At 31.7% G+C, this 25,195-nt stretch overlaps 2 protein-coding genes across 2 annotated transcripts in view; one reads left to right on the top strand and one right to left on the bottom strand.

The window, feature by feature from the left end:
* LOC136970973 (uncharacterized) overlaps positions 1 to 25,195 on the bottom strand; it is a 112,546-nt gene that overhangs the window by 23,984 nt on the left and 63,367 nt on the right. The gene's annotated exons all lie outside the window — the stretch shown is intronic.
* On the top strand, positions 3,376 to 6,755 carry LOC136970960 (sialin-like). The gene is made up of 10 exons (XM_067265446.1): positions 3,376 to 3,585; positions 3,715 to 3,917; positions 3,988 to 4,218; positions 4,281 to 4,464; positions 4,535 to 4,668; positions 4,749 to 4,892; positions 4,952 to 5,084; positions 5,377 to 5,532; positions 6,335 to 6,420; positions 6,552 to 6,755. Exons 1-10 carry the CDS (start codon positions 3,549 to 3,551, stop codon positions 6,753 to 6,755), a joined length of 1,512 nt encoding a protein of 503 aa, XP_067121547.1. The 5' UTR covers positions 3,376 to 3,548.

Here is a 25,195-nt window from a genome sequence, read left to right as displayed (position 1 = left end):
TTTTAAAACTACAACATTCGTATTAATACTTTTTTTCATAAATTAAATCTAAATGTCAATTATAACAGATTCGTTATATAATTTTTATAAAAAAGTTAATACCTACTTAATGTTTTTGTTAATTGTCATCTTCTTAAAAATTTATACGGACGTAGTATTTTTGGAAATAACAAACGACTATATTTTCCATATATTGAAACAAAAGCTTGATATCAATAAATAAAGAAAGCACAGAAAATCAGTGATTATATCTATACCCCAGTGTTAGAAATCGTCCATTACAAAGAATTTCTCTGTCCCATAAACTACTGTCGTAATATTTCAATGGCACCAAATATACACTGGCGCTTTACTTAAGTGGCATTATTCAACAATTAATGATATCAGAATTGACTGTTTTTATCGTTCAAACTGAAAATTTTCAAATAAGTCAATGCCAATGTTCATCTTCATTTCTTTGGACAGTTTTTTAAAACCTAATTTTACTAGGACCTATATTTATAAGACGCACCATAGCTAAGAAGCTCAGTACTTTGAAAATACTCAACAATGCATTCAGTTTAGGGACGAGCAACATCAGTTTCAAGTTTCGGGTGCTTGTTTGCTGAACTGAAAGTGCTTCCTGTTATACAACAGGAAGCACTTACTCCTGATATTGGTGTTACATCATCTACTTCACATTGGAAAATATTCAAATATATGATACTAGCGGGTGGGCCCGGCGTTGCTCGGGCAAAATTAACGATAGTTAAGATTGAGATTGTTACATTATAGTCAACCTTACCCGTTTTCACAGAATGCAAGAATTTGGATCCCCTGTTTCCAGACTAATTAGGGAAATTTTAGATAGGTCTAAAAATATGTTCGATTTCCCGCAAAAACGAAAAAAACTGCATCTGCGTCTTGCACGTCGCTTTCTCTTAACAATTCCTTTCTTACGTAACACTTCCATTGTTGACACTTCCATTGTTACTTAACACTTCCATTGTTATTTGACACTTCCATTGTTGATAGAAGTGTTAACCCTTATTCCTGTTCCTCTCCCCCGTGGGAAAGAATTTCGAAAAATCCTTTTTAGTGTGCATTCTCGTGACGTACCCTAACTGTGTACCAAATTTCAGCTTTTAACTCCTAACCGTTTGGGCTCTGCGCTGATTATTATTATTAATATTATCATCATCAACTCGACTCGACTATATATATAGATAATAAACACTTCAATACTTGAAAACTGTGACTTGTTGTGAAATTTTCGTGCTGATTTTCAAAATGCATTGATAAGAAACCACCATTATTTCCTGGTGGTAAAAATCTTGTATATTATAAATGGCATTCATCATCGTTGCGAAATCTCTCGTCCGCGACCCGCAAAGAACACATATTTGAAAAGTAATTCTTCCAGGAAATATTGGAACTTTATACTGAATTTACCGTCCTGTAACTGAGGAAAAATCAATATAAAAAAGACGGTTTACATAATACAGGATATCATTCAGTGTGGAAAGGGCGATAGTGGTATATTGGGCATACACAAAAGCTGTGGTCAGTCCGACCCTGACCTCAGCTTTTGTATTTGATCGTTGCTTTTGTCACAGATGTTAAACATAATTATTTGCCACAGGGCGTTTCTCACCTCTGATACAACATTGCGAAAATCCCATGCAAACTTTGTGCTTCTGAAGCAAGTGGTTCTCTAGAACAGTAGTCCAATATAAATAGCTGTTCAATCATTTTTGGCAGTGTTGTGGAGTCGGAGTCGGTAAAATTATTTCGACTTCGGCGACTCTGATTCGAATTTTACTATTGGTAAAATGTGAAGTAGGAAAAATACTTCTTAATTAGTTTTTAAAGAAATTTTTTAGATGACGAACACTTCGATAAAATTAGATACGAAAAAGATATTCCTGTATATAAAGCATTTCACTTCAAAGTTTTATATGTATCGCAGGCGATATGCTGTATACTTTCAGAAAATAGCTTTTAAATTATTAGTTTAAATCAGGCCTGGCAAATCCAAGTTGTTTCGCGAGCCACTTTGATTACGCATAACATTACGGTGGGCCACAATTTAGGCAAACATGCTTTTAAAAGAATAAAACAAATACAAAATGAATAAGATTTTATTGTTATACGAAAAGTTCGTACTCGCACTTGAGCATTTTATTTTTTTTTTTTTTTTTTAAACTCTTTCCGCCCTGTGGGCACTAAGAGGGCCTCTTTTAGAAGGCCCATTATGGGTTCGGCCAGGCCCACAATGGGGCGACCGGGTGGTGAGGGACGGGGCCCGACATATCCGAACGGACCACCCCCCGAAAAATTCCTGGGGATTATTCGACCCGTTCGGATTCGATCCCGGGTCCCCCAGAGCTGTAGGCTGCCACCTTGACCGCTCGGCCATGCGGCCGTCCGCACTTGAGCATTATAACAATAACACATGCAAATTTTTATTTAATTAATTGTTTTGGTATACACATAACCGAAAACAAAAGTTTTAATAGATATATAATATCACTCAGCGGACCACACAATTTTACGTGACGGGCAGGCCTGGTTTAAATGAATATATACACATCGGCTAGAGAGCTGTATTCTCTTTAAAATGTACGCCTGGCACGGTATTTTTGCAACCAAAATTACCAAACATCTCCCAATATTTATGCCAGTAAATGTTTATATTTTTTCTGTAGCAAGCCACCAATCTACTTAATAATATTCTCCCGCTTTAAATCAGAATGGCGACGTTTACAGAGAATGAAGAGCTGTAAAATGATGTACACAAAATTAATTACGTTCGTGTTTCGGGTACAGAAAAAAGGACAAATTCATTTTTAAAATTGTTTTGTGACCATTAAATTTACGAGGAAAATCTTGATAATTTTATCAGGATATTATAACTTTACAATTACAGAAAAATTGCTTATACCTTTGTTAGTCAGACAGAACGATGGATACACTAGATGTTTAATTCACAAAGGAATTTTATAGAGGAAAAAAAAGTCAAAATGATAAAAAAATATAAAAGTATTGTAAGTGTGAACGCCATAGCAACAACCTAATATAAATTTCTATAAAAACTTAACTTAAAACTTTTATAATGGTTTAAATTCATATAAGTTATAAATAGCCAATTTTATTTCACATGTTAATTAATTAAAGAAGAGAGAGGACATGAATTAAAGTAACTCGATCCAAAATATAAAACAAACTGTCTACTCAGACTGACAATTAAAAAACTTTATTTAATAATAAGACATTAATTAAAATATTCCAAATATAAACTACAGTCCTGTGTTAAATATCCATAACATATAAAAAATATATCTACATATACGTACAAGGTTTCGACGTAAGCAAATTATGTTACAATGCATCTTGTTTGGCAGTATCATTTAAATTTAACGCTGTCGAAACGGGATTTGGATCGTAGATATCGGGTTATATATCACTGATGCTGGATTATAATACAGTTGATAAAATTATAAAAGCTGAGTGACGTAAGCTACTATACAAAAGTGACACCAGTCCATTCGAAAGCTTCATACTTCAAAATGAAGCAGGACGTACGTGAAGGAAAAGCCTTATACAGTAAGTAACCTATAAAAATCGACATATCTCTTATCTACGCTGTAAAATATTATTTGCTTTTTTAAAATTGGAGCGTAACATAATTTTCCCACTTTCTAAAATCGTCTTTCCTTTTTATCTTTGTTACAGAAATTTTACCTGCACGATATGTGTTGGTTTTCTTTATTTTTCTGGTATGTATGGAGATCTATGCTCATAGAGTCGTGTTGAACGTAGCTATTGTAGCCATGGTAAATAATTCGGCGGTCGAGATGAGCGAAACTAAAAATACTCTACCTCACGAATGCCCCGATAGTGCTGAAAATCAAAATATCACGTATAATTACAGAGAAGTGAGAAACGTATCGTACATTACACATAACAGTGCTCATACAACTAATCGCTGTATTTTGTTTACTGTAGGGAAAATTCGTTTGGAGTCAACCCGAACAGGGAATTATTTTAGGAAGTTTCTATTATAGTTATGTTCCTTTCCAGTTTTTGGGAGGTTCTGTCATTCATCTGTTAGGTGTCAAGCGTACTTACGTCATTACTGTGTTTTTTTCGTCGGCGTTATTATCGATAACACCATTTATAGCCGAACTCGGTATAGCGGCCTTGACGTGTCAGAGAGTTGTCTTAGGAGTGTTGCATGTAAGCTACTTAAATCACATTTAAATTTTTAATATTTTCAAAGTAATTTTTTTCAACTTTAGGCACTGTCGTTTCCATCAGGATTTACTATACTTTCAAGATGGTCTCCAGTTAACGAACGGAGTACATTAATGGCTATTTGCGAGAGTGGAAATTTTATTGGTTCCACAATTACTACTACACTGACTGGTTACTTGTGTGAATATGGTTTCTCGGGCGGTTGGCCTTCAGCATTCTACGTTATTGGTAATTCATCTATTCTATAGAGTTAATTGTTATTAACCAACGTTAAGCAATTACATTTATTATATTTCAGGTATTTATGGATGTGTTTTGTCTCTCGGTTTGTTGTTTTTTGTATATGATTATCCGGAAGAATTTTCCGGCATTACTCAAGAAGAGATTCTTCATATACAACAAAACTCGAATAATAATACTAATAATATTAAGGTATATTGTAAATTAGGTTCTAAAATATTTTGACACAGCGCTTCCTTATTAAGATAATTTTGCATATTTAACACAACCAGAAAATTCCTTGGAAGAGTATTTTAACATCAGTACCAGTATGGACGACGTGCATTGTAAAAATGTTGTTTCATTGGGGTTTCTATAGTTTTCTATTAAAATTACCATCATATCTCGAGAATGTTCTACATTTTCCAATACAGCAGGTAACGTCTGCCAATTGTTTTAGAAGAAAATTCACATTAATAAATTTATTTCTCTACAGAATGGCTTAATAAACGCATTCATGTATTCAGCGAATACGTTTGCCCTCATTATATCTGGTTACTTATCAGATTTGTTTATTAAACGTAAATATTTCAGTGCAACAAATGTCAGAAAAGGCTTCCAGACTCTTGGTAAGTGTAAATATTAGCGAGGTTGAGGCCGAAGTTTTTAAACGCGAAAACTTGTACGTCAGACGTTCAGCGCCGCTTTTCTGTAAGCCTAGAAGTTTGACAATGGTGTTTAGACAGTCAGTGGAATCGTGCTCGGCATTTCAAACGCAATTGTCAAACTTCTACGATTACAGAAAAGCGGCGCTGAACGTCCGACTTACACGTTTTCGCGTTTAAAATTTCGGCCTCAACCTCGCTATTCTAATTATACAATATAATGTTTCGATTATAATTAAGTTATTGTATTATTTAGCTATTATAGGAACCAGTGCATGCATGATATGCATTCCTCTGGTTGGATGTAATTTATCAAACGTCATAATATTGCTGATCATGACAACTGGCTTCATGGGTCTTGTTGGTGGCGGTGACAACTCAATCATTTTGAACTTAGCACCTAAATATACAGGTAAACATTAATCATATTTACTCATTACTTGTTAAAATCCGCAACTCAAAACTTGTATGTAGTTTATTCGACTTGTTCAATTTTTCTACTGTGTTCTTCAGTGTTTTACTGATTACTTTACATATTCCCCGTTTTCTTTTCTTCTATTTAAGAATTTGTTTTTTCAAGACTTGTTTTTTGAGAGAAATTGAAAAACCTCAAAAAGACTTCAAGAAAATTCGATTCTTTGGAATTTCTTTAACTCTTTTACTATATTTCATGAATTTCCATGAAAATTTTCTCGTTGTGTACCAGAATTTTGAAGATTGAAGAGGCTGTATTTGATCTTATATCAAATACAGCCTCTTCTACCTACAGGGACTACCTACAGGGTAGTCACTAGTGAAGATTGTTTTCTATTATTTTTACTTCGATCCAGGAAAAATCCTCAGTCAAAAGATCAATTCTTACAGTATTTTTCTTCAATAATTCTCAAATTGTTTACAGATTTAGGCTTAAAATACGTTGTTTTGGGTTTTGATTTCCCTTGCAAATAAAATTACAATATCGACTGAGAGAGTTTAATTAATGGTGTTAAATTTGACAAGGACGTTTCGTAATAGCGATAATTCAGCTTAAAAAAGAGGCAGACAATAAATCTCGAGATTATTTAAAACAATGTTTGAAACGAACATGAGATAACGATATACGTCTCGGTCAACCGTATAAACGTGAAGTTTGTAACATGAATTGTAAAATAAACAAATTTTTCTTTACTCTTGAGTTTTAAACAATTGCAAATATAATACTTCTTATGTTTCAGGGCCGTTGTTCGGATTGACTAATGGAATGTCTGCAGTTCCTGGCTTCTTATCACCATATATAGCTGGGCTGTTTATAGATAAAAACGTAAATAAATTTTATTGATAACAAGAAGCTTATTTATCATAAAAACTTCATAAAATTTTCATTTCTAACGAAAGTTTCTTAATAGATTCTTATTGTAATGAAATTTGATTGATGGTTAATTCTGCTTACAGCAAGGAAGCTTGGTGCAATGGAGTTACGTCTACTATCTCTCGGCGGGATTTTGTTTATTGGCGATGATCATTTTCCTGATTTTTGGTTCAGCCGAATTGCAACCTTGGGCTGATGACAATTCGGAAGAAGCAGAAGTAGAGAAAGAAGTTGTCTCCGTATTGGAAATTCCCCTGCGGAAACAGAGAGAAAGCATTCAGTCTTAACCGGAAGAACGGCTTCTACTGTACTGTTTTAGATGCGATTTTTCGTATTTAACTACGTTTAGTCTTCATTGAGTACTTAGGAGTATTAAATTGATAACATTTCAAACATTGTTATAAATATTTTTATATATTTCGATTTTTAACCAAATGTTCGAATAGTTTTAAATTCGAATTTGTTTTTTTATGTTGGTTCGATTATAGTATAATTGTAAACGTTCCAGAAAATTAATCAAATTGAAAACAATTCGCTTGATTATCAGCAATTCTCATCATTCTCAGCGATACATGTTATATAAGAATTTACTATGGTTGTTGAAATATTGAATGTAAATAGGGTTTGCTTGCAAAATCCGCGCGAACGAAGTCGCAGATAACAGCTGAGAGATATGTGGGTTGAAAGTGTTAAGAATGGGAGTGTTAACAATGGAAGTGTTAAGAGAAAGCGACGTACAAGATTTACAGGCGCAGATGCGGTTTTATGCGTTTTTGCAGGAAATCAAACATATTTTTAGACCCATCTAAAAATTCTCTAATTAGACTCTGAAAACAAGGGGACCTAATTCTTGCATTCTGTAAAAACGAGTAAGGTTGGCTGTAACATGATAATCTTAATCTTCGCTATTGTTACTTTTTGCCCAAGCACTGCTAGGAAAAGAAAGGTCTCATAACGCATGTCTTTTACATTAAAAAAAAACCATATTACATATAAATGTACGAACAAAAAAAAAACCTAGCGAAGCGGGTACTTGCAGCTAGTAATAAATAAAAGAGACAATCTAAAACTAACTTTCAGTTTCTGTTCATTGCATGCAGAAAGTCTTCGGATATCTTGAAACGATCATTGCATCTGAAAAATATTAAAAGTTATTCAGTATAGTAGAAGAAACTGATCGGTAGCTTTGAAAGAAAAATGATAAAATACCGTAGACGTAAATGTTGAACATGCGTAACCCATTATAAGACATACAATTGAAACTAAAATGACAAATATGAGAACGATGAATCTCGTATTGATGGTTAATTCAACGAAAATAATTATGTAATATATCAGATTGGTTTCAAATAGAAGTGAGAAATAGAAATACAGTATTACAGGTAATAAGCTAAGCATTGCGTTGCTTTGATTAACGAAGTTCCAAAGTTCGACATGTTGCAACATTATCTCTTCTAATTTGAAACTTAATTTCGAATTGTTCTTATTTAGTAGAATTTCCTGTGTCACTGATTTTTATTTTCTTCAATATATATACAATATGTACAGTAACTTTAATTTTTCAGACAACAAAAAACACTTACAACCAATCGTATGTGTCCCTCGACCATTGTTCAAAGGTGTATTGACATTACCGAAGCTCGCTTCAAACAGTTTGATTTCGGATCAGGTAAGATCGTGGGCCCAGCTGAAGTGTTCGTAAAAAAGTAAGAACAACAGAAGATACTTAAACTTTTAACAACAAGAGCATTATTTCAAAATAAACATTTTTCGGATAGAGAAGACAGATTACAAAATGAGAACAGAACTTGGATTTTCGGAAAAAATCTCCTGTCCCTCAGACATGAGTTTTTGTGTTCTCTCCCCGATCCCACATTTCAATTTATCGACGATATTTCTCATCACTTTCCGATCGGTCCATTCTTGTCTCCGGCTGACTATCCTAAACCTTTCAAACCGCGGAACAGATAAACATCGACGTAATCTGTTTGACAACAAAAAATAGTAGGCCTAATCGTATCTGCGAGACACTATTTAATTAAATTAATTTATTTCGCGATATCGCAGTCTAATTTTATGTCATTCTTTCAGTCGAAAAGTGGGAATTTAACATCCATGTCGAATACTCGTTAACATTCTAGCAAGTAATTTCGAATTCGGTCACACATACTAATAACGGTAATTGCACTAATTACCTATTCACTATTTTTTATATGTATTTATGTTTCCGCCTGTGTGTACTAAGAGGGTGTACTGTGAAGCTAACCGTGGGTTCGGCCAGACATCCATTACGAAGGTCAAACGGTTAAAAACATTTCTGCGATGAATCAAAACTTCTGTGTGTTTCGACATGCTCGGATCCGTTACTGTCTTTGCGAATCGGGAAACTGATGTCTTAACCGCTTTGTCAGTACATGGCAACACTATCATGGCAGTACAATCTGCCATGATAGTGTCAAGATGCAGGTTGAAATTAAATACATCGAAATTAATAAAATATTCATTTTTGATTCCAACGAAAGACCTACATATAGACAACATTACAAATACCATTGCCAATAACTCAGTTAGTTGACAAACCATAGATTTTGCGACCGTGACATTGATAAATTTTGAAAACAAAAATTAACATTCAAAATATGAATTTTAGGTTCAAAGTTTGTTTGGTCAATTTACGTTTAACAATAATATCGTTTAGGCGCGAAATATTGTTAAACTTTTGTATTTTATGTCGTGCAGAAGCTTAATACCACTCATCAACTTTCTCATATCCATTTCCATAATAATTCAAAAAACAGCAAACGATTAGGAGTTATGAAATCTCCATTAAGGAGAGATTCCAGTAATGTAAATCGATCGGGAATAATTCAATTATGAATACACCATTAGCAATAGTACAACAATCGAGCGAACGAAATAAGTTTTCAATGCAAATTCATTATGTTAAAATGCACTAATGATCACTTTATCATACGTTTACTTTATTGAATAAACTATAATGAATAAATTTTAATGTTTATAAATGAATAATTTATTATAGCAACTATCATTAATATTAGCAAACACACTTATAATAATAGGCATCTAATAATGTACTGATTTTAGTGGTGATGCCACTACCTTTCTGAAATATTAATGCGTACAGAAAACAAGAGAATATTATCTAGATGCTGTGGCTCTGTACAGATGTAACAATGATGCTGTACTTATCTGACCGAATTAGAAATAAAAATATAGAATTGTAATAGGTTTTAGTTGATCCAGTTTCAAGGAATACAACCGATTACAGATTTATCTATCATAACGGACATTTAGTTGAACTATTCGAAGTTTGGAAATTAACTCATGGCTGATGTTCGTAGATACAAAATATGTCTTAGTTGTCTGTTGCAACCTCATATCTCCACTGCAATAATCTACGGGTGGAAGTTTTTCGCTCCATGCTACTATTGTCGACAGTTTCAAACCGAACATAAATTATTGCAAAAGTTCTTGTTATGCTTTGTGGAGTTTATATATTGGCAATTCTTTTTCATACTACTTCTTATGACAATACCGTATGTAGCAGAAAACACACCTTGCTTTGGCTGGTATTCAGTAGTGGATTATAACATTGTTGTCAGGTTCTGCTTCACCATAATATTTTTGGCTACGTCTCTTGCTTTTTCTGTTATAAAACGCAAAAAAATAAATCCGATAATCATATTAATGAAACCAGATAATTTGCCAATTGAAGATTTAAACAAGTCTATTCACAATCTTAGTGTTATCATGCGCATAATCTTGCTTTGTTTCACTTGTGGAGTACCAACGTTCAATATCATTTTCGTATATCCAGCATTAGAAACAACTAAAGGAAATAATTTTATGATTCTTTTCTGTATCGTGGAATATGGGATTTCGGTAAACTTTATTATTGGAGGATTGATTCATGTCTTATTTTCTCTTCTATTTTTATATTTGATTATGAAGAAAGCGTTTCAAAGAGTATCAAATGCTTTAATTTTACTGAATAAGAATAATCCGAATTTAAGTTTAAAATTAGAAGAGATAATGTTGCAACATGCCGAAATTTGGAATTTCCTCAATCAAATCCACACAAAGTTTAGTTTGTTACCTGCGATATTTTATTTCACAGTTCTCGTAGAAACCAGTCTCGCATATTATATATTTATTTTCGCCGAATTAAACACTGTTATCAGATTTACCCTTTTCTTATTTATCATTGTACTTTCAGTCGTATGTCTTATAATGGGTTACGCGTGTTCAACATTTACGTCTACGGTACTTTATCATTTCACTTTAAAAGCAGCGATGAATTACTTTTGTATATTTAATTTTTTTTCTCTTTTTTGATGTTTTTCAGATGCAGACCTCGTTTCAAGATATCCGAAGATTTTCTGCTTGTGATTTGTCTCTTGAACAGAAACTGAAAGTGAGTTTTAGATCGTCTTTCATTTATTATAACACATAATATTGAAATTTATTTTATTCGTTCAGATTCTAAACTTTATGAAGAGATTTGGAAAAGTGTCATTATGTATATCAATAAGAGGCTACTTCAATGTTACGAAAAAGTTTCCCGTTAAGGTACTTTTTTAACTTTTGAAATATTGTATATACAGTAGAGCATCAATTAAGCGACTCCCGATTAACCGATTTATCGGTTAACCGACCGCGTTCTAGTCGGCAAATTCAAATGTGCGCTAGTGATGTGGCGTTACAATATTTGGTTATGTCTTGGCTACTTTAATATTATTTTTGTTAAATTTTTGCATGTTTTAGCTGGCAGCACTGTCTCTACCATGAAATAGAGGCTGGTACTTAAACCAGGCCTAATACACTATACTAATAATGTATTTTTTCATACTTTTCGTTTATCCGACCAACCCCAGTCTCCAATTAAGTCGGATAGTCGATGCTCTACTGTAATTGAATGTAGCCTATGATTAATGTGATTTTTTTCAGATGGCCAACACTCTTCATTCCATATTTTCTGGTCTTTTAAAACTCAGATCGGTTAGTGAAAATTGACAAATTTTACATTAGGGCAAATGAGGTCGAAAGCAAAAAGACTTTCTAAAATTTGACGAAACTTAAAACGACGAAACAACTTTTTTTTGTTATGTAACTTGTCAATAACCAGAACTAAAATAATAAAAATATTTCAATTACCCAATATTTTGAAGATTTCGTTTTATTTTTAAGAGCTTAATTATTATGCCTTTGTGTTTTTTTAACTCTATTTAAAATTTATTTTGTATACTAGTACTTTCTATATATTAACAGGACTTATTATACTGGAAATTATGGATGCAGATATTTAGTCTTACAGACCAAAAATAATGTTCTTTATTTAGTTCACCTGAACACATACATGAACTAAATAAAGAACATTATTTTTGATCTGTAAGACTAAATATCTGCATCCATAATTTCCAGTATAATAAGTCCTGTTAACATATAGAAAGTACTAGTATACAAAATAAATTTTAAATATTTCTGAGAGCATTTAAGAGCAGACTCCTGGCGCTACCTCGTTTAGGTGAAATCGATATTGAAATTTCTCTATTATACAAGTAACCGTCATTCATCAACCGATTCCTATTGTACGATTGAATAAAAGAGTCGTTTATAGTCTAAATAATAGCAGTTACTGTAAATGCTATATATATATATAATATATTGACAAGAATTAAAATCGTTGACACAGGAAATTCTTCAGAATAAGATAATGTCGAAACATGCCGATCTTTAGAATTGCATCAATCACATCAACACAAAATTTAGTTTATTATGAAGTTTAGACTATTTACAAAAAGTTTTTACATTTTTGAGTCTATCTTTTAATTTTTTACACTACCTCTAATAAAAGGCTTACACTGGATCGTTTTTAACTTTGTGAATTTTTTTACCTATTTTACCTTTGTAAAAGTTTTTTCTTCAAAATAACCATAATAACTGTTACTTCTGGAGTAGTGTAAAAAATTAAAAGATAGACTCAAAATGTAAAAACTTTTTGTAAATACAGTCAAACCTGTTTTTATGCGGGGGATAGGGACCGCATTAAAAAAAACGCATAAAAAAAAATCTCACAAAACTTCACGAATGGCTGTAAATAATAGTTTTCGCAACACAATTAAAAAATATTTTTTTATGCGGTCAACAGGGACCGCATAAAAGAAGTCTCACATAGAAAATAACTCAAAACCGTACGAAATTGAATTTATTGACAACAGATGTCAGCACTTGACTGCATCGTCTGGTCTATCGTCTGTTTTACATATTTTTGTCCAGGTGGTGTTTTGTTGACTTAAAAAGTAAATTATTTCATTTTTCGCATATTCATGCAATAATATTACTATAATAAGTGCATTTATGCTATAATAAGTTTATTTAGCTATAATAAGTCAACGTAAGACATGACGAATCGCACGAGACTAGTCGCCAACTATACCGCACAAATTAAAAATTCGCATTAAAAAAATCGCACAAATAAAAATCGCACATAAAAAGAGCGCATAAAAACAGGTTTGACTGTAGTCTAAACTTCATAATATGAAAAAATAATATCCTGAGTCAACATTGAAAATTTAGTTTATTGTTTTTAATATTTTATTTCTATTAGAAACTAATCTCGCATATTATATATGTGTCTTTGCTGAATTAAACACTATTAACAGATTCATCCTTCTTCTACTTGTCATTTTACTTTCAATGGCCTCCTTGCATCCAATAGAGAACACTCACAAAAATTTCAGGGCTTGAACCATATGAATTATTTTCCGCTTTTCCCATTTCACCATAACTCCTATCATTATACAACGTTTATATCCGTGGATCCAAACGCCGTTGCAACATTAATTACTTTAGTCGATTTGTTTTAAGATAAATTGTTTTTCAGTCGTGTTTACCTATTGTCACCGTTAAAATCTGCACTATTTTTCTAATAATCTACCTCATTAATGTTATTGTCGGTTCTAGCATTGACAGTTCAAAAAAGTTTTATTGCATTAGATATGAATTTTTTTAACCTCAAAGTGCAGTATATAAAATTCCGTGTAACTGCAAAAATAAAAAATATTACATAGGAGGAACAAAAAGAAAAGTAAAAATTAGACTGAAAGAACATATAGCTGACTTAAAATACAATAGAATAGATTCTGCATTTTACGAACATTGTACTCTAAATAACTGCAATATAGACGAAGATAACGTCAAAATACTGCATAAAGAAAAATTAACGTACAACCGGAAGTTTAAAGAAACCATAGAAATTATAAAAAGTAAAGACAATATAAATAAAAACCTAAGCCTTAAAATAAACGACAACTGGCTTAATATATTATAAATCAAAATATTTTGGGGAAAAAACAATTTCTTTGGAAAAAATGAACCTGCAAAAAAATTTTTGGTAAACGACCACAAGGCGGCGAACACCATACGTAAGCAACACTAACCGTACCAACGTAAACGTCAAAAAAGGGGTGGAAGGAAAAAAGGGGGCGGAAACAGTTTTAAAAATCTTTTATATTTGCAACATATTTTTATGTCTTACAGCGAACTTTTAAAGTTATAATGCACTTTTTATAGTCGATGAACTTCTTACTACCGTAATGTATACAGTTAAGAAGATTTTACATTTTTTTAAAAAAAGATAATCAACAGTTGACTGAGGAGGGGCAGGACCCGAAACGTGTACAGACAGAGTACCGTATCAACGAGAATGAATAAAGATATCTGATAGAAAACTTGCCAAGTGTCTTTGAAGAAAAAACACACAACATTAGTGTTTATCAAGTCTAAATTATAAAACAAGACACGGTTTCAAAAAAACAAATCAATAAATTTTTTTATTAAAATCTTTTTATGTAAGAGAAGTAATGTTTGCAGAAATGAGTTTTTGTGATCCTATAACAAAAATTGGCGATCTACTTGGGGTGACAGCAACTATCAAAACTGTACTTCTGTAATACTATCATGTAATTCATACTATCATGTAATACTATCATGTAATTCTGTAATACTATCATGAAAATGAAGGCAAACAAACGACACGACATATTCAGATTAAACAACATGAAATCTTGGAAAATCGCCCACGGCTTGTATTTATATTAATTCTCCTTGATCTTTGTTATTCATTGGCGTGGAAAATCGACAATACATGCAAGTAAAAGCAAAGGATGGTAAGAAGAATAATCTGTGGTTGGAAGAAGCTCATTTATATCATTCTCTGTCGAAACGATAGCAAAAATACAATATATAGCGAGCAATTTTTTATTCTGATATTGTCACAATGCCAGCTGCAATTTTTAATCATATTTTTAATTTATTTCATTTAAAACGTGTTTTTCACTTCAAATTTGCAGTGGCTTGTTTCTGTACATGATACTTTTACTTTAACAACAGAGTCGTGGCGATTATCTATCTAACACCTTCTTGGAAAAATGTTTGATTTTAAATAACATGTCTTTCGGTTTTTCGTAAGAAGCCGAGGGTTGAGGCGCACGACCTAACCGTTTCTTTGTCGTCAGCCCGGTAAAAGCTGCTCACTATGTCATTGGATGGCTGTTTAAATATAGTTGTCTCAAAATCGTTAAATCTTGAGGACCGTTTTTCCTGACTCCAGTTAAGATAGTAGTATTCGCGTCCTAACTCGCGATTTATGCGAACTTATCGTTAAATAGGCAGGTTATTTGTCGATACGGGTTCTTTTGAAAGATGCATACACCCGACGTAAAACGGGTCGTCGTTATAACTCCAGATGACAGCGCCTCGTCTCTCGTCTATTATCTGGAGCGGCGGTACCCCGAAGTTCCTTCTTCGGGGTATCGCCACTTTACATATCGGAATGGACAGCGGAGACACGGTCAAGTGAGACAGGACTCTACATGGAGTCTGAAAAAGTCGTCGAGAATCCATCAAACATAAAAGGCCTTGGTGGAAAATGTTTTTTTTTTTTTTCTGCTGGAAAAAGTTACCTTTTTTCTGCCCAGCCTTCTTTTAGAGATTTTGACTTTCCCCCGAATGTGACACTGCCACCCAGAATCGACCTTTCACCCGGCTACGACTTAATCAACTGGACTTTACTTTCTATCCCAATTTACGGACAGATACTTGGACAACATTTGAGATTCGTTCTTCTACTTAAATTAAAGTGTGTAGAGCTAAAGCGACAACGAAACATTAAACAGTTTTCTCGTGTTTAATTAAATGCTGTTTAAACGACCAAAACTGGCCACAGCAAATTATAATATTTCGACCGATGTTTTACTTGTAAAACATTTCACCGCAGAATGATACACTACGAGAGGAAACCATTTCCACGTTGAATTTTAACCAAACACACCTTGCAGTTGTTCAGACCAGAATATAATTAATTCAACAGTTAAAATTGTACATGAAATTTTAACGACTGTATATAAATTTTTATATTTAATAAAACTCATTAAATTTCATATTTACTGTTTCAAGATTCGATATTTATTGAAGTTGCGCATTTTTATATTAATTTTTAATTAATAATAATGTTTCTAACAGTTATATTGGATGACAAAAAAGAAAAAAATGTGTAATATAAAATCTCTATTAGACAATTGCCATTTTAAATCGGAATATATCAAGCATATTAATATCACAAATATACATTTTACATTCGAGTCTATTAACCGAAGATGCTATAAAAGTATAATATTTTGTCTATTTCTTAAATGTAATCTTCTAAATCACAAGATTGAGGGAGAGGAAGCAAGAGAAGCGTATAAGTAATTTTACATATACCAAAATTACTATAAAATATATTTTTATTTTCATCAAATACTAATACTTTTCTCTTTAAACAACGATTTTCATCAAGTATGTTGGCTTCTTTAATTAATTGAAATTTAATGCCATTAGCTAGAAGAACAGAAATTATTGATTTACTTTTAAAACTTTTAGAAGCTTGAATAATTTATTGAAGAAAAAAACACTCTATCATGAAAACATATATATTGTAAAGAAAATGAAAACCTCAAAAACAGCGAAGAAACATCAAACTTAGTAACAAGTTTGAAAAGAGGAGAAAATATTACTACTTGAGAAGTAAAATTCTTCATTTTGCAGTGGTCGATCTGAATTTCAGGACACTCGAAAATATAGAATGAAGAGCGTTACTCATGTATAAATACCACACTTATTTTATATAATTGAAAAATTTCAGATAAAAAGTTACGTACTAATAATACCTTAACTGGAAATATTTTCGAAAATTCATTCATTAGCGTGTGTAACGCACTAAGTAGCCTGGTATCGGGAAAAATCGACAGAAAGATCAGAAAAACTTCCTGTACCCAAATCAGATACTAAAAGTTCATCCAGTTACCCTGCGGGCAAATCTTCCAGAGCTAAGGCCGAACACGGGTGAGAACCAAGCTTTCTTATCCCCGTATTCTCACACGTTGATTATTTACTTTCTTACATTTAACCGACGTAAATATTCTATAAATTATTTTTTCCAAATATACTCTTTTCCTTTTTAATTATTTTAATTATTTATTCATTTATATTACACATCCTCTATATTACCTCTATATCATCGTAATTACAATACGACAGATCGTATTTAAGATATAAACATATATTCAATTTGAACTCGTCTGAGCTGATCTTGCTATATTGCTGCTTGACCCCACAACTCTGCCAAAAGTGGAGTGAAAAAGACCGCATTGGCCAGTCTCACTACATATTTAACGTAAAACTAAAGAGGCCCGATTTTGGGAACAATTGGTTTAATTGGTGACATAAATTACACACAGCGGGATGATCTAAGGCAGCGAGAGCATTACAACCAATGGAGAATTGGCAGTGCATGCGACAGTAAATTCAACAGACGAGAATATATCAGAAAATTTCGGGACATTTCTCATCACCTTCGATTGAAAATATATTTGGTGTAGCTGCTTGCATTTTATATAAGTAAAATAATTTACATCATGTCTACAATATAATGTGATAAATCAGAAATATAAAAACATCACACAGAATCCGAAAATATCAATAACGTTTATTGATTTAACCAATTTAACTACACGCATTTTAAATTAAATATATTAATTAGGAAATTAATAATTGTGTTTAATTAAACTTCAATTTGAAAATCATCATTTAATTTGATGTGTCAGAATTTACAGTTAATCATCATTAAAATTATTAAATTTGATTTAAAATTTTCTAAGTTTTCTTGTAAATAATTTTTGAAGTTGATTTTCAACTTCTAAATTCGATCACCTTCAGATTTTTATTTTCGTTTATTTGAATAAACTTAAATTTCAAATTTTTCAAATTTTGTTTCCTGAAAATATAAAATGAAATGAAATTAAGATTTAGAAAATTCCTGTTCTTATAAATTAATTATACCAATAAATTAATGCCAGAAATCTCTATTTCATCTAGAAATCAAGATATAAAATTTTGGTATTTACCCAACAAATTTCCTTATAATTAAAATATAAAAGTTATAATTTCCACAAATGCACGAATTTAAACACGAATGTAAAAAACCATTAAACCCGTAAAGTATAACATTTTAAATCAAGAATATCAATTAACTATTCCAGAATAAATGAATTATTTCAAAACATTTGTCTAAAACAATTAAATTTTGTTCAATGAGTAAGTCACACGATTGACGTGTCATAGATTTAACAGGGGTATGACGTTGCACTCTGTATGACCCACTTTTTCGATTGCGTTGGGTTGATGGCATACGACAACGTAACACACCTGTCTTATGTTAAGAACTTGTGCCACCCGAGAGAAGTTTCTGTGGGGAAACTGGTCCATACTTAGATATAGCCCGGAAAACTGCACGTGACCGAATGATAATGGGGCACGAGTACATTATTATTTCTATTCTCGATATTAATAAACAGAAAAAGTCTTACCCCGATTGGGGACGTAAACACATCATAAGAATTAAAATTCTCTTTTATATAACTTCAAGTTATCCATCACATTAAGGTTTTGGTTTAATGCAAGGAAAAATGAAAAATGCCATTCTTTTGAGAATCCGCATCACAAAATCCAAACATTTTGGAGGTTCCTGAAAAAAGTATAAATACTTTAATAAATCAAAAATAATATAAAACAGTTTTCAAGTATCTTAAAACTATAAAACAAAATATTCTAGGCCTATATATAAAGTGTTTTTTGTTTGCAGAAATAATTGTGTTGCACATCAATTAAAAACCTTTCAAACTTTACAAATATTTCGATGTAAAAATGACAAAAAAGTAGTCCAAATTAGTAAACAATTCATTCAAAAAATGAAAGTAAATCAATGTATGTGATTATATTTTATAGAACGACGTTTGAATATTAATAAATGAAATTGCACCACGAAAGAATCAAACGATTAGAAATGGCCGACTTAATTTATAGAAATGACATGAATATTGGCTATTAGAAAGACGCATTGTTATTTTTATGGGTTATCAATAATTCCTAATTGTGAAAATGTATTTTAAGTTGTAACATTTCTAAACGTTTTCAAATAAAATAATATTACATAAAAACGATTAATTGTCACGAACGACATTAAAAATTATTCACTTTAAAAATCTCAGAGTTGAAATTAATAAGTTAATTGTACATTTAGGTTAATATAAATAATATTTGCGGCCAAATTAAATAGAGAATTTTGCGATTATTACAGATTTGGAAATGTCGATTTTAGAAAATGATATAATATTAATTTACAGATATTATTTATAAATGTCAACAAAAGTAGAAATAAATATCGTTTTCTTACGTTTTTAACAGATTCCGAAATGATTTCTGCTCCGACGAAACTTTTATCTTCGTCGTCTTTCGTTTCTTGGACATGAATTACGTTTGCCAAATTTGCAGTTTCATTCTTTATTAGATCTTTGTTTCCTTCCTCGCTTTTCTCTGCAAAAAGACAATCTTATTGTTTAAAACTTTTCTGTTAAAATTACAATTGAAGCTATAAACTGCTACAACAAACACGATAAAGTATAATTAAGATTGGGTTTAACAATGTATTAAAACTTGTCAGCACTACTTTAATAAATAAATGTGCAAGACGCCTAACAACATGATATTATTATTTTTTAAGTAAACTATTCTGGAAATTTGAGAATTATTCGCGTATTAAAACAATGTTTAGTTATACAAATGAAGAAAAGCATCAAAGAAATAAATATAACGTATCTTACCTTCTTTACATTTCATTGCTTGAATTGTTTCCTCGCCATTGCCAGGTATTATCATTTCGTCTTTGTCTGATGAATCGGATGTTTCAATATTTACATCAATTGGTGATTCACATCCAGGTGAGGATTCAGGTACATCACCGAATATCGATTCGTCAATTTCAGTATTGACCTTATCAGATTTTACATTGAAATGAAGGTCATTATCATCTTCACTTTTTGAAGTGCTGCTTTCTAATTCATCGCTTTCGGATAGTTCCGACAGTTCGTCCTCGATATAATAAAATTCGTCTTCCTCGTATATTACTTCTCTGACTAACGAAGTTGCTTCTAAATATCTGAAGGCACGTTTCAGAGGTCTTTCGTAGAATTCGTCATTTATCCAAGCAGGAGACATGTTCAGGAGATCGGATTTCGTCGGAAACTAAAATTTAGTTTTTAGATATTTATTAAAATTCGATTAAAACATTCAATTAAAACTCTATCCGACAGTTTTTAATAAATTTCTTTAATGCTCTTTAAGAATATTTTCTCATATATTTGGCCAATGTAGATCGTGTTTTTTACAATGTCTACTGCTATTACAATGTTGTATTTATAAAGCGATATAAATATTAAGAAATTGCCGAAAAGAATAATCTAATTATACGCAAACTTACACCAATAGATACTTCATCGTCATCGAAATCCTCCGAAATTACTTCAATTGTATTGTCTCCTGTTACGTTCATTGTTGTTTCAATTTGTTTATCTTGCAACACAATTTCTTCGGTATTAAAAGATGCGGAATTATTCGCGTCAGAACTACTTGTACAGAAAATTTCAGGTTCTGATTCCAGTTCTAAAGTATGGCAATGGCACGGAAAAAGAATAATCGTTAAACTTTATTTCGAAGCAATAGAAAATGTTCAAGCAAATAAATTTATTTTATATTAAATGTAGAAAATTTTATGACTATATATTGAAATTTATTATGAATATTTAATAAATTTAATATGTTTTCAAATTTTTTAAAATTGTATTATTATATTTCGTGAAAGATCATTCCATTCTGATTAGCCGGAGTTTTGGACACCCGACATATCTGGCTGTTTTTTCTCTTTACTTGCATTTGTGTATTATCTATAATGCTTTCTGTACTAATGAATCTCATTTACTATTTATGTTTATTTATATACTTTAAATTATATAAATAGTTTTATAGGGGTTTTGTATTTAAACTGTTATTGTACAGTATCTAGGTGGGCTATTGGCTGTAGGGATACAGCCAGGGCTTTATTTCATTAGCTCTACGAACACTTATTTTAAATGCAACTGTTGTTATAGGTATGTAATCATTAATAAATTAGTTTATGTTTTATGTATTTAGTATGCTATTAGTTTAATGGAATTTACCATTATTACGTGGATGCGTAGAAATCGCCAAATCTTCAGAAGCTCCAAACGAGGAATGCATGTCCGGTTCTTTATTTGTTATTATATCCGGAACGAAAATTTCATGTTCGGACACTTCTTTTTGCGCCTCACATTCCGATTGCGGATTACTTTGCAACGAATTCGGTTGCATCGAATGTAGCAACGTTTCTTCTACAGGACACTCTGATTCATTTGTTGGCATTTGAAGTGGACGAACTTCTAGAAGTTCATTTTCTTCCATATCTGCCCGTGGCCAAAATTCTGGTGTATTTGTAGCCACTTCAAACTGCTGCACTTCTTGGAAAGGTTCATTTGAAACCACTTCCGCCTGTGACCAATAATTTTGAGTCTGAAATTCTTGTAATGGCGTTCCGTATAAACCATTTTGACTTTGATATCCATAAGCAAGCGGTATAGAAGCTTGCTGATTTGGAAAAAATGGTGAATATAATCCATATTCGCCATGTGGAATGAAGTACTAAAGTATGAAACAGAATTGATTAGTTATAAAAATATAAAGCATTCATATTATTTTAAATTTCTAATTTAAGCAATCTTAACAACAGTTGTATAATTTATTTCCGTTATTGTATGGATAATATTTACTGTATTTTAAGTAAGATAAAATTGTAATTTTTACTTACTTGATAATCATAAGTAACATAAAAACCATCTTCGTACCAGAAAACAGTTTCAATGCAATAAAAGTCAACGTCTGTAAACAGTAATTTTATAATTATTACATGTAATTAATAGCAGTCAATTATTTTCTCTTTTTAATCAACTCGTCGAAAACGAGAAAGTGCAGAATTGATCATTATCATAGTTTACATGAGAATATTTTCATTTACTTTCTAAAAGTTACATTTAACGCAATGCTTTTATTTACGTTGTTAACCTGCGGTGATCTAATGAATATAATCATATTTATAAGAGGAAATGGTAAACTTACTTATAAAACTCATCTTCAACAAATTAATAACCATAAAATTATAACGCATCGAATAACTTCGACAAAAAACTCGCTTTGACAATCGCCAAAACTATATTATTAGCAATTATTGTTAACGCAATAATAGACAACATAGGTATTGTTGCGCGGCGCTTCCGACGCGCGTCACACGCGCCATTATCAGTTAATTGCCAATTATATTATAAGACGCCTAATATAAACGTATAGGATGATTACTTCTGTTTCGTATTACTATTTGCAAATAATTTTGTTATTATTCGTTCTTAAAAAATCGGATCCGAATCTCGAATTAATATTTTTCTCGGCTCGGCGCTTTGCGTCGCGTTGGGTATTTTTATTATTCTTGACACGTTTGTTAGTCTTAATTACTATTGCTTTGTGTCCACGGTGTGCAAAGAGTAAAACGAAATGCAGGCAGTAAGAAATGTTAAAGGAATGGTGTCAGAAAATAATTTTAGAACATATTCCGTTGTCTTGTTACGTAGAAATCTCGTATATGTGACAGGTTTTATATGCGGCTGCTAAATTATTTGTTAAATCTACTTCTTTACTTGGAATAGTAAGAAGATAATACAGTCTCTTGTTGCTTCTTTTAACCATTGAAAACATTTAACTGATGAAGTAAAATCTTTCTGAATAAAACGAATTAGTGACACGGGTTGAGAGGCAACAGTGTTAAATGTAGAGAAGATGTCTTTTAAGATTCCTATTTCTCCCAAATAGCAAAAAATATAATCAAATAAAAAGCAGAAAATACGCTATTAATTGTAAACGTAATTAAATTAAATAGATGTCAATAATAATCGTTTTTTAAAAAAACTTTTTTGTTAAACTGTGTAAAAATGACTGATAAGTATTGTATAAAACGGATATGTTTTAATATTTTATTATTTTTAAAAATGGATTGCTTATATTTAAATATAAAAAATTACATGTCCTGACTGACTGACTGATTGATTCATCATCGTCTAGAGTAAACCGCTAAACCTAATGAGGTGAAATTTGGTACATAGTTAGGTTACGCCGAAATTCCCCCCCCGCGGAGGAGAGGGAAAAAATTAAGGCTTATTCTAAAAAACTCAGCTTATTCTGTACTATTTTAGATGCAATTTTTTACTTTCATTTTTAACTGCGTTTTAGTAGGGTACAGTTTTTAATTCATCCCTACCTCCACTTCTTGTCGAGGTGGGGATGAAAGAAGTGTATTCGTAACAATGGAAGTGTTAAGAGAAAGCGACGTACAAGATTTACAGGCGCAGATGTAGTTTTTTGCGTTTTTGCGAGAAATCGAACATATTTTTAGACCCATCTAAAAATTCTCTAATTAGTCTGGAAACAAACTAATTCTTGCATTCTGTGAAAACGGATGAGATTGACTATAACGTAATAATCTTAATCTTCGCTATCGTTATTTTTTTCCCGACAACGCCAAGCTTATCTACTAGTGTAAGGCACGTTAATTTAAAACTAAATATACATTATTTCTACTTATCAAATATATTTTTTCAGTGATATTAGAACAGTTATATCAAATTTCTTGTGTATAATTTGCACCCGTAAAATTACTAAAACATGTATTTTGCTACTGCTATGCAAACTTGTTAAAAGCGTAGTGTACATACCGCGGATTAGACGTAGGAAATTAAAGTACTATGATAATATATTTAATTTAATTTTGCTTCAATTTTGTTTTAAGAAAAATCGTATACGAGTGAGAATAATTAAGTAAGAAATATATTTATTGATATCGTGCTATTTAAGCAGGTTCTATTCTACTTGTGTTACGTTTTGTATCGTCATAAAAATATTTAACACTAAAATACAATAAGCAAAAATTCTAATTAATCTATAAGTGTTTTAGGCCTAAAGTTGTGAAGATTAGTCCGACAGCATACGTATGATGCAGGTAATTGTCTACAGTTTTTATAATAAAACCTGTCAATTTCGACATCCTTATATCCTAGAAACCTCCAAATCCTGAACATTTTCACATAGAAACGAGCAAATACCTTCATTTTTACATGCACACGTTACTCCTTATTTTGAATATATCACGACTTTGAATTTGAACATTTTTTTGTGATTTAAGTTGGATATTTTCAGAAGTTTGCGTTTCTAATTTTTAACTGTCAAGTCTTCCTCTCCCTACACAGATATCCTGTTTTTGGGTCTTATCAGTTAAAAACTAATAGTGAAAACCTAAGAGAAAGACATTTTTCTAGGAATTAAGGAAATTTTCTACATTTAGCGTCAATGGCTTCAGATATAATTTCTTCTTAAAGACTGCAATATTACGCTAGTTTGTAAAAATTCGCTACTTCAGCACTGAAAACTTAATTCGATAATTTTTTACCTTCACAGAAAAAAAAATGGACGGCTTTTGTTCAACACCGGTGACATTCGTTGTTGTTAATCTGGTTCGTGTTTTAACATATTTTTGATCCTTCTTCAACTAGTGAGATTAAATTGTGTAACTTTTTATATTATTTTCTGCCGTATGGGCACTAACAAATCCTTTAATCAAGAATTTGGTGGGTTTAGCCAAGTCTACATTGCTGAAGCTATACGGTCAATGCCAGGACTCAAGAAAATTGAAAATGGACCACTTCCCGCAAAAACATTTTGTTGACTTGGCCGGGCTTGATATCAAGTTTACGTAGAAAAAAAAGCTGCGTGTGACTGTTTTTCACCAGTAATCATGTGAATAAAGTTGCTGAACATTACATCAAATGGTCAGCGGTCGATCCTGGTAATATTTAGCAATTTAACTTCTGCATAATGAAGAAATCTGAAACAATTTTTCCTTCATTGCGTTTTCCAACTTCGTCATAAACATAAATCGAAAATTTTCATTTTTCGGGGGCTGTTTCGCGTTTTTGAAGGCCTCAAAGTATAGAATGAAGTGCGTTGACCATCTAAAAAGAACCACATGCAATATACGAAATAAAAATTCAATACAAAAATTAAAAAAATTAAAAAACAAAAATACCTTAAATGGAAACTTTTTCTTAGCACAGAATTAGCGTCTTATTAACATATATAAATAAATTTTGTGATGATTTGGCTGATGAACTTCCGAAGTTCGGCATGTTGCAACATTATGTCTTCTAATTTGAAACTT

Source organism: Centruroides vittatus, unplaced genomic scaffold (assembly GCF_030686945.1).
Source record: "Centruroides vittatus isolate TY-2023 unplaced genomic scaffold, ASM3068694v2 contig_223, whole genome shotgun sequence".
Taxonomy (NCBI): Eukaryota; Metazoa; Arthropoda; class Arachnida; order Scorpiones; family Buthidae; genus Centruroides; species Centruroides vittatus.
This window is presented reverse-complemented; position numbering and strand designations above follow the sequence as displayed.

Coding starts and splice junctions, on each gene's coding strand:
- LOC136970960 (XM_067265446.1), top strand. CDS start 3,549: ATGAAGCAGGACGTACGTGAAGGAAAAGCCTTATACA. Junction 4,465..4,534: donor TTCAGCATTCTACGTTATTG/GTAATTCATCTA, acceptor ATTATATTTCAG/GTATTTATGGATGTGTTTTG. Junction 5,533..6,334: donor CTTAGCACCTAAATATACAG/GTAAACATTAAT, acceptor CTTATGTTTCAG/GGCCGTTGTTCGGATTGACT.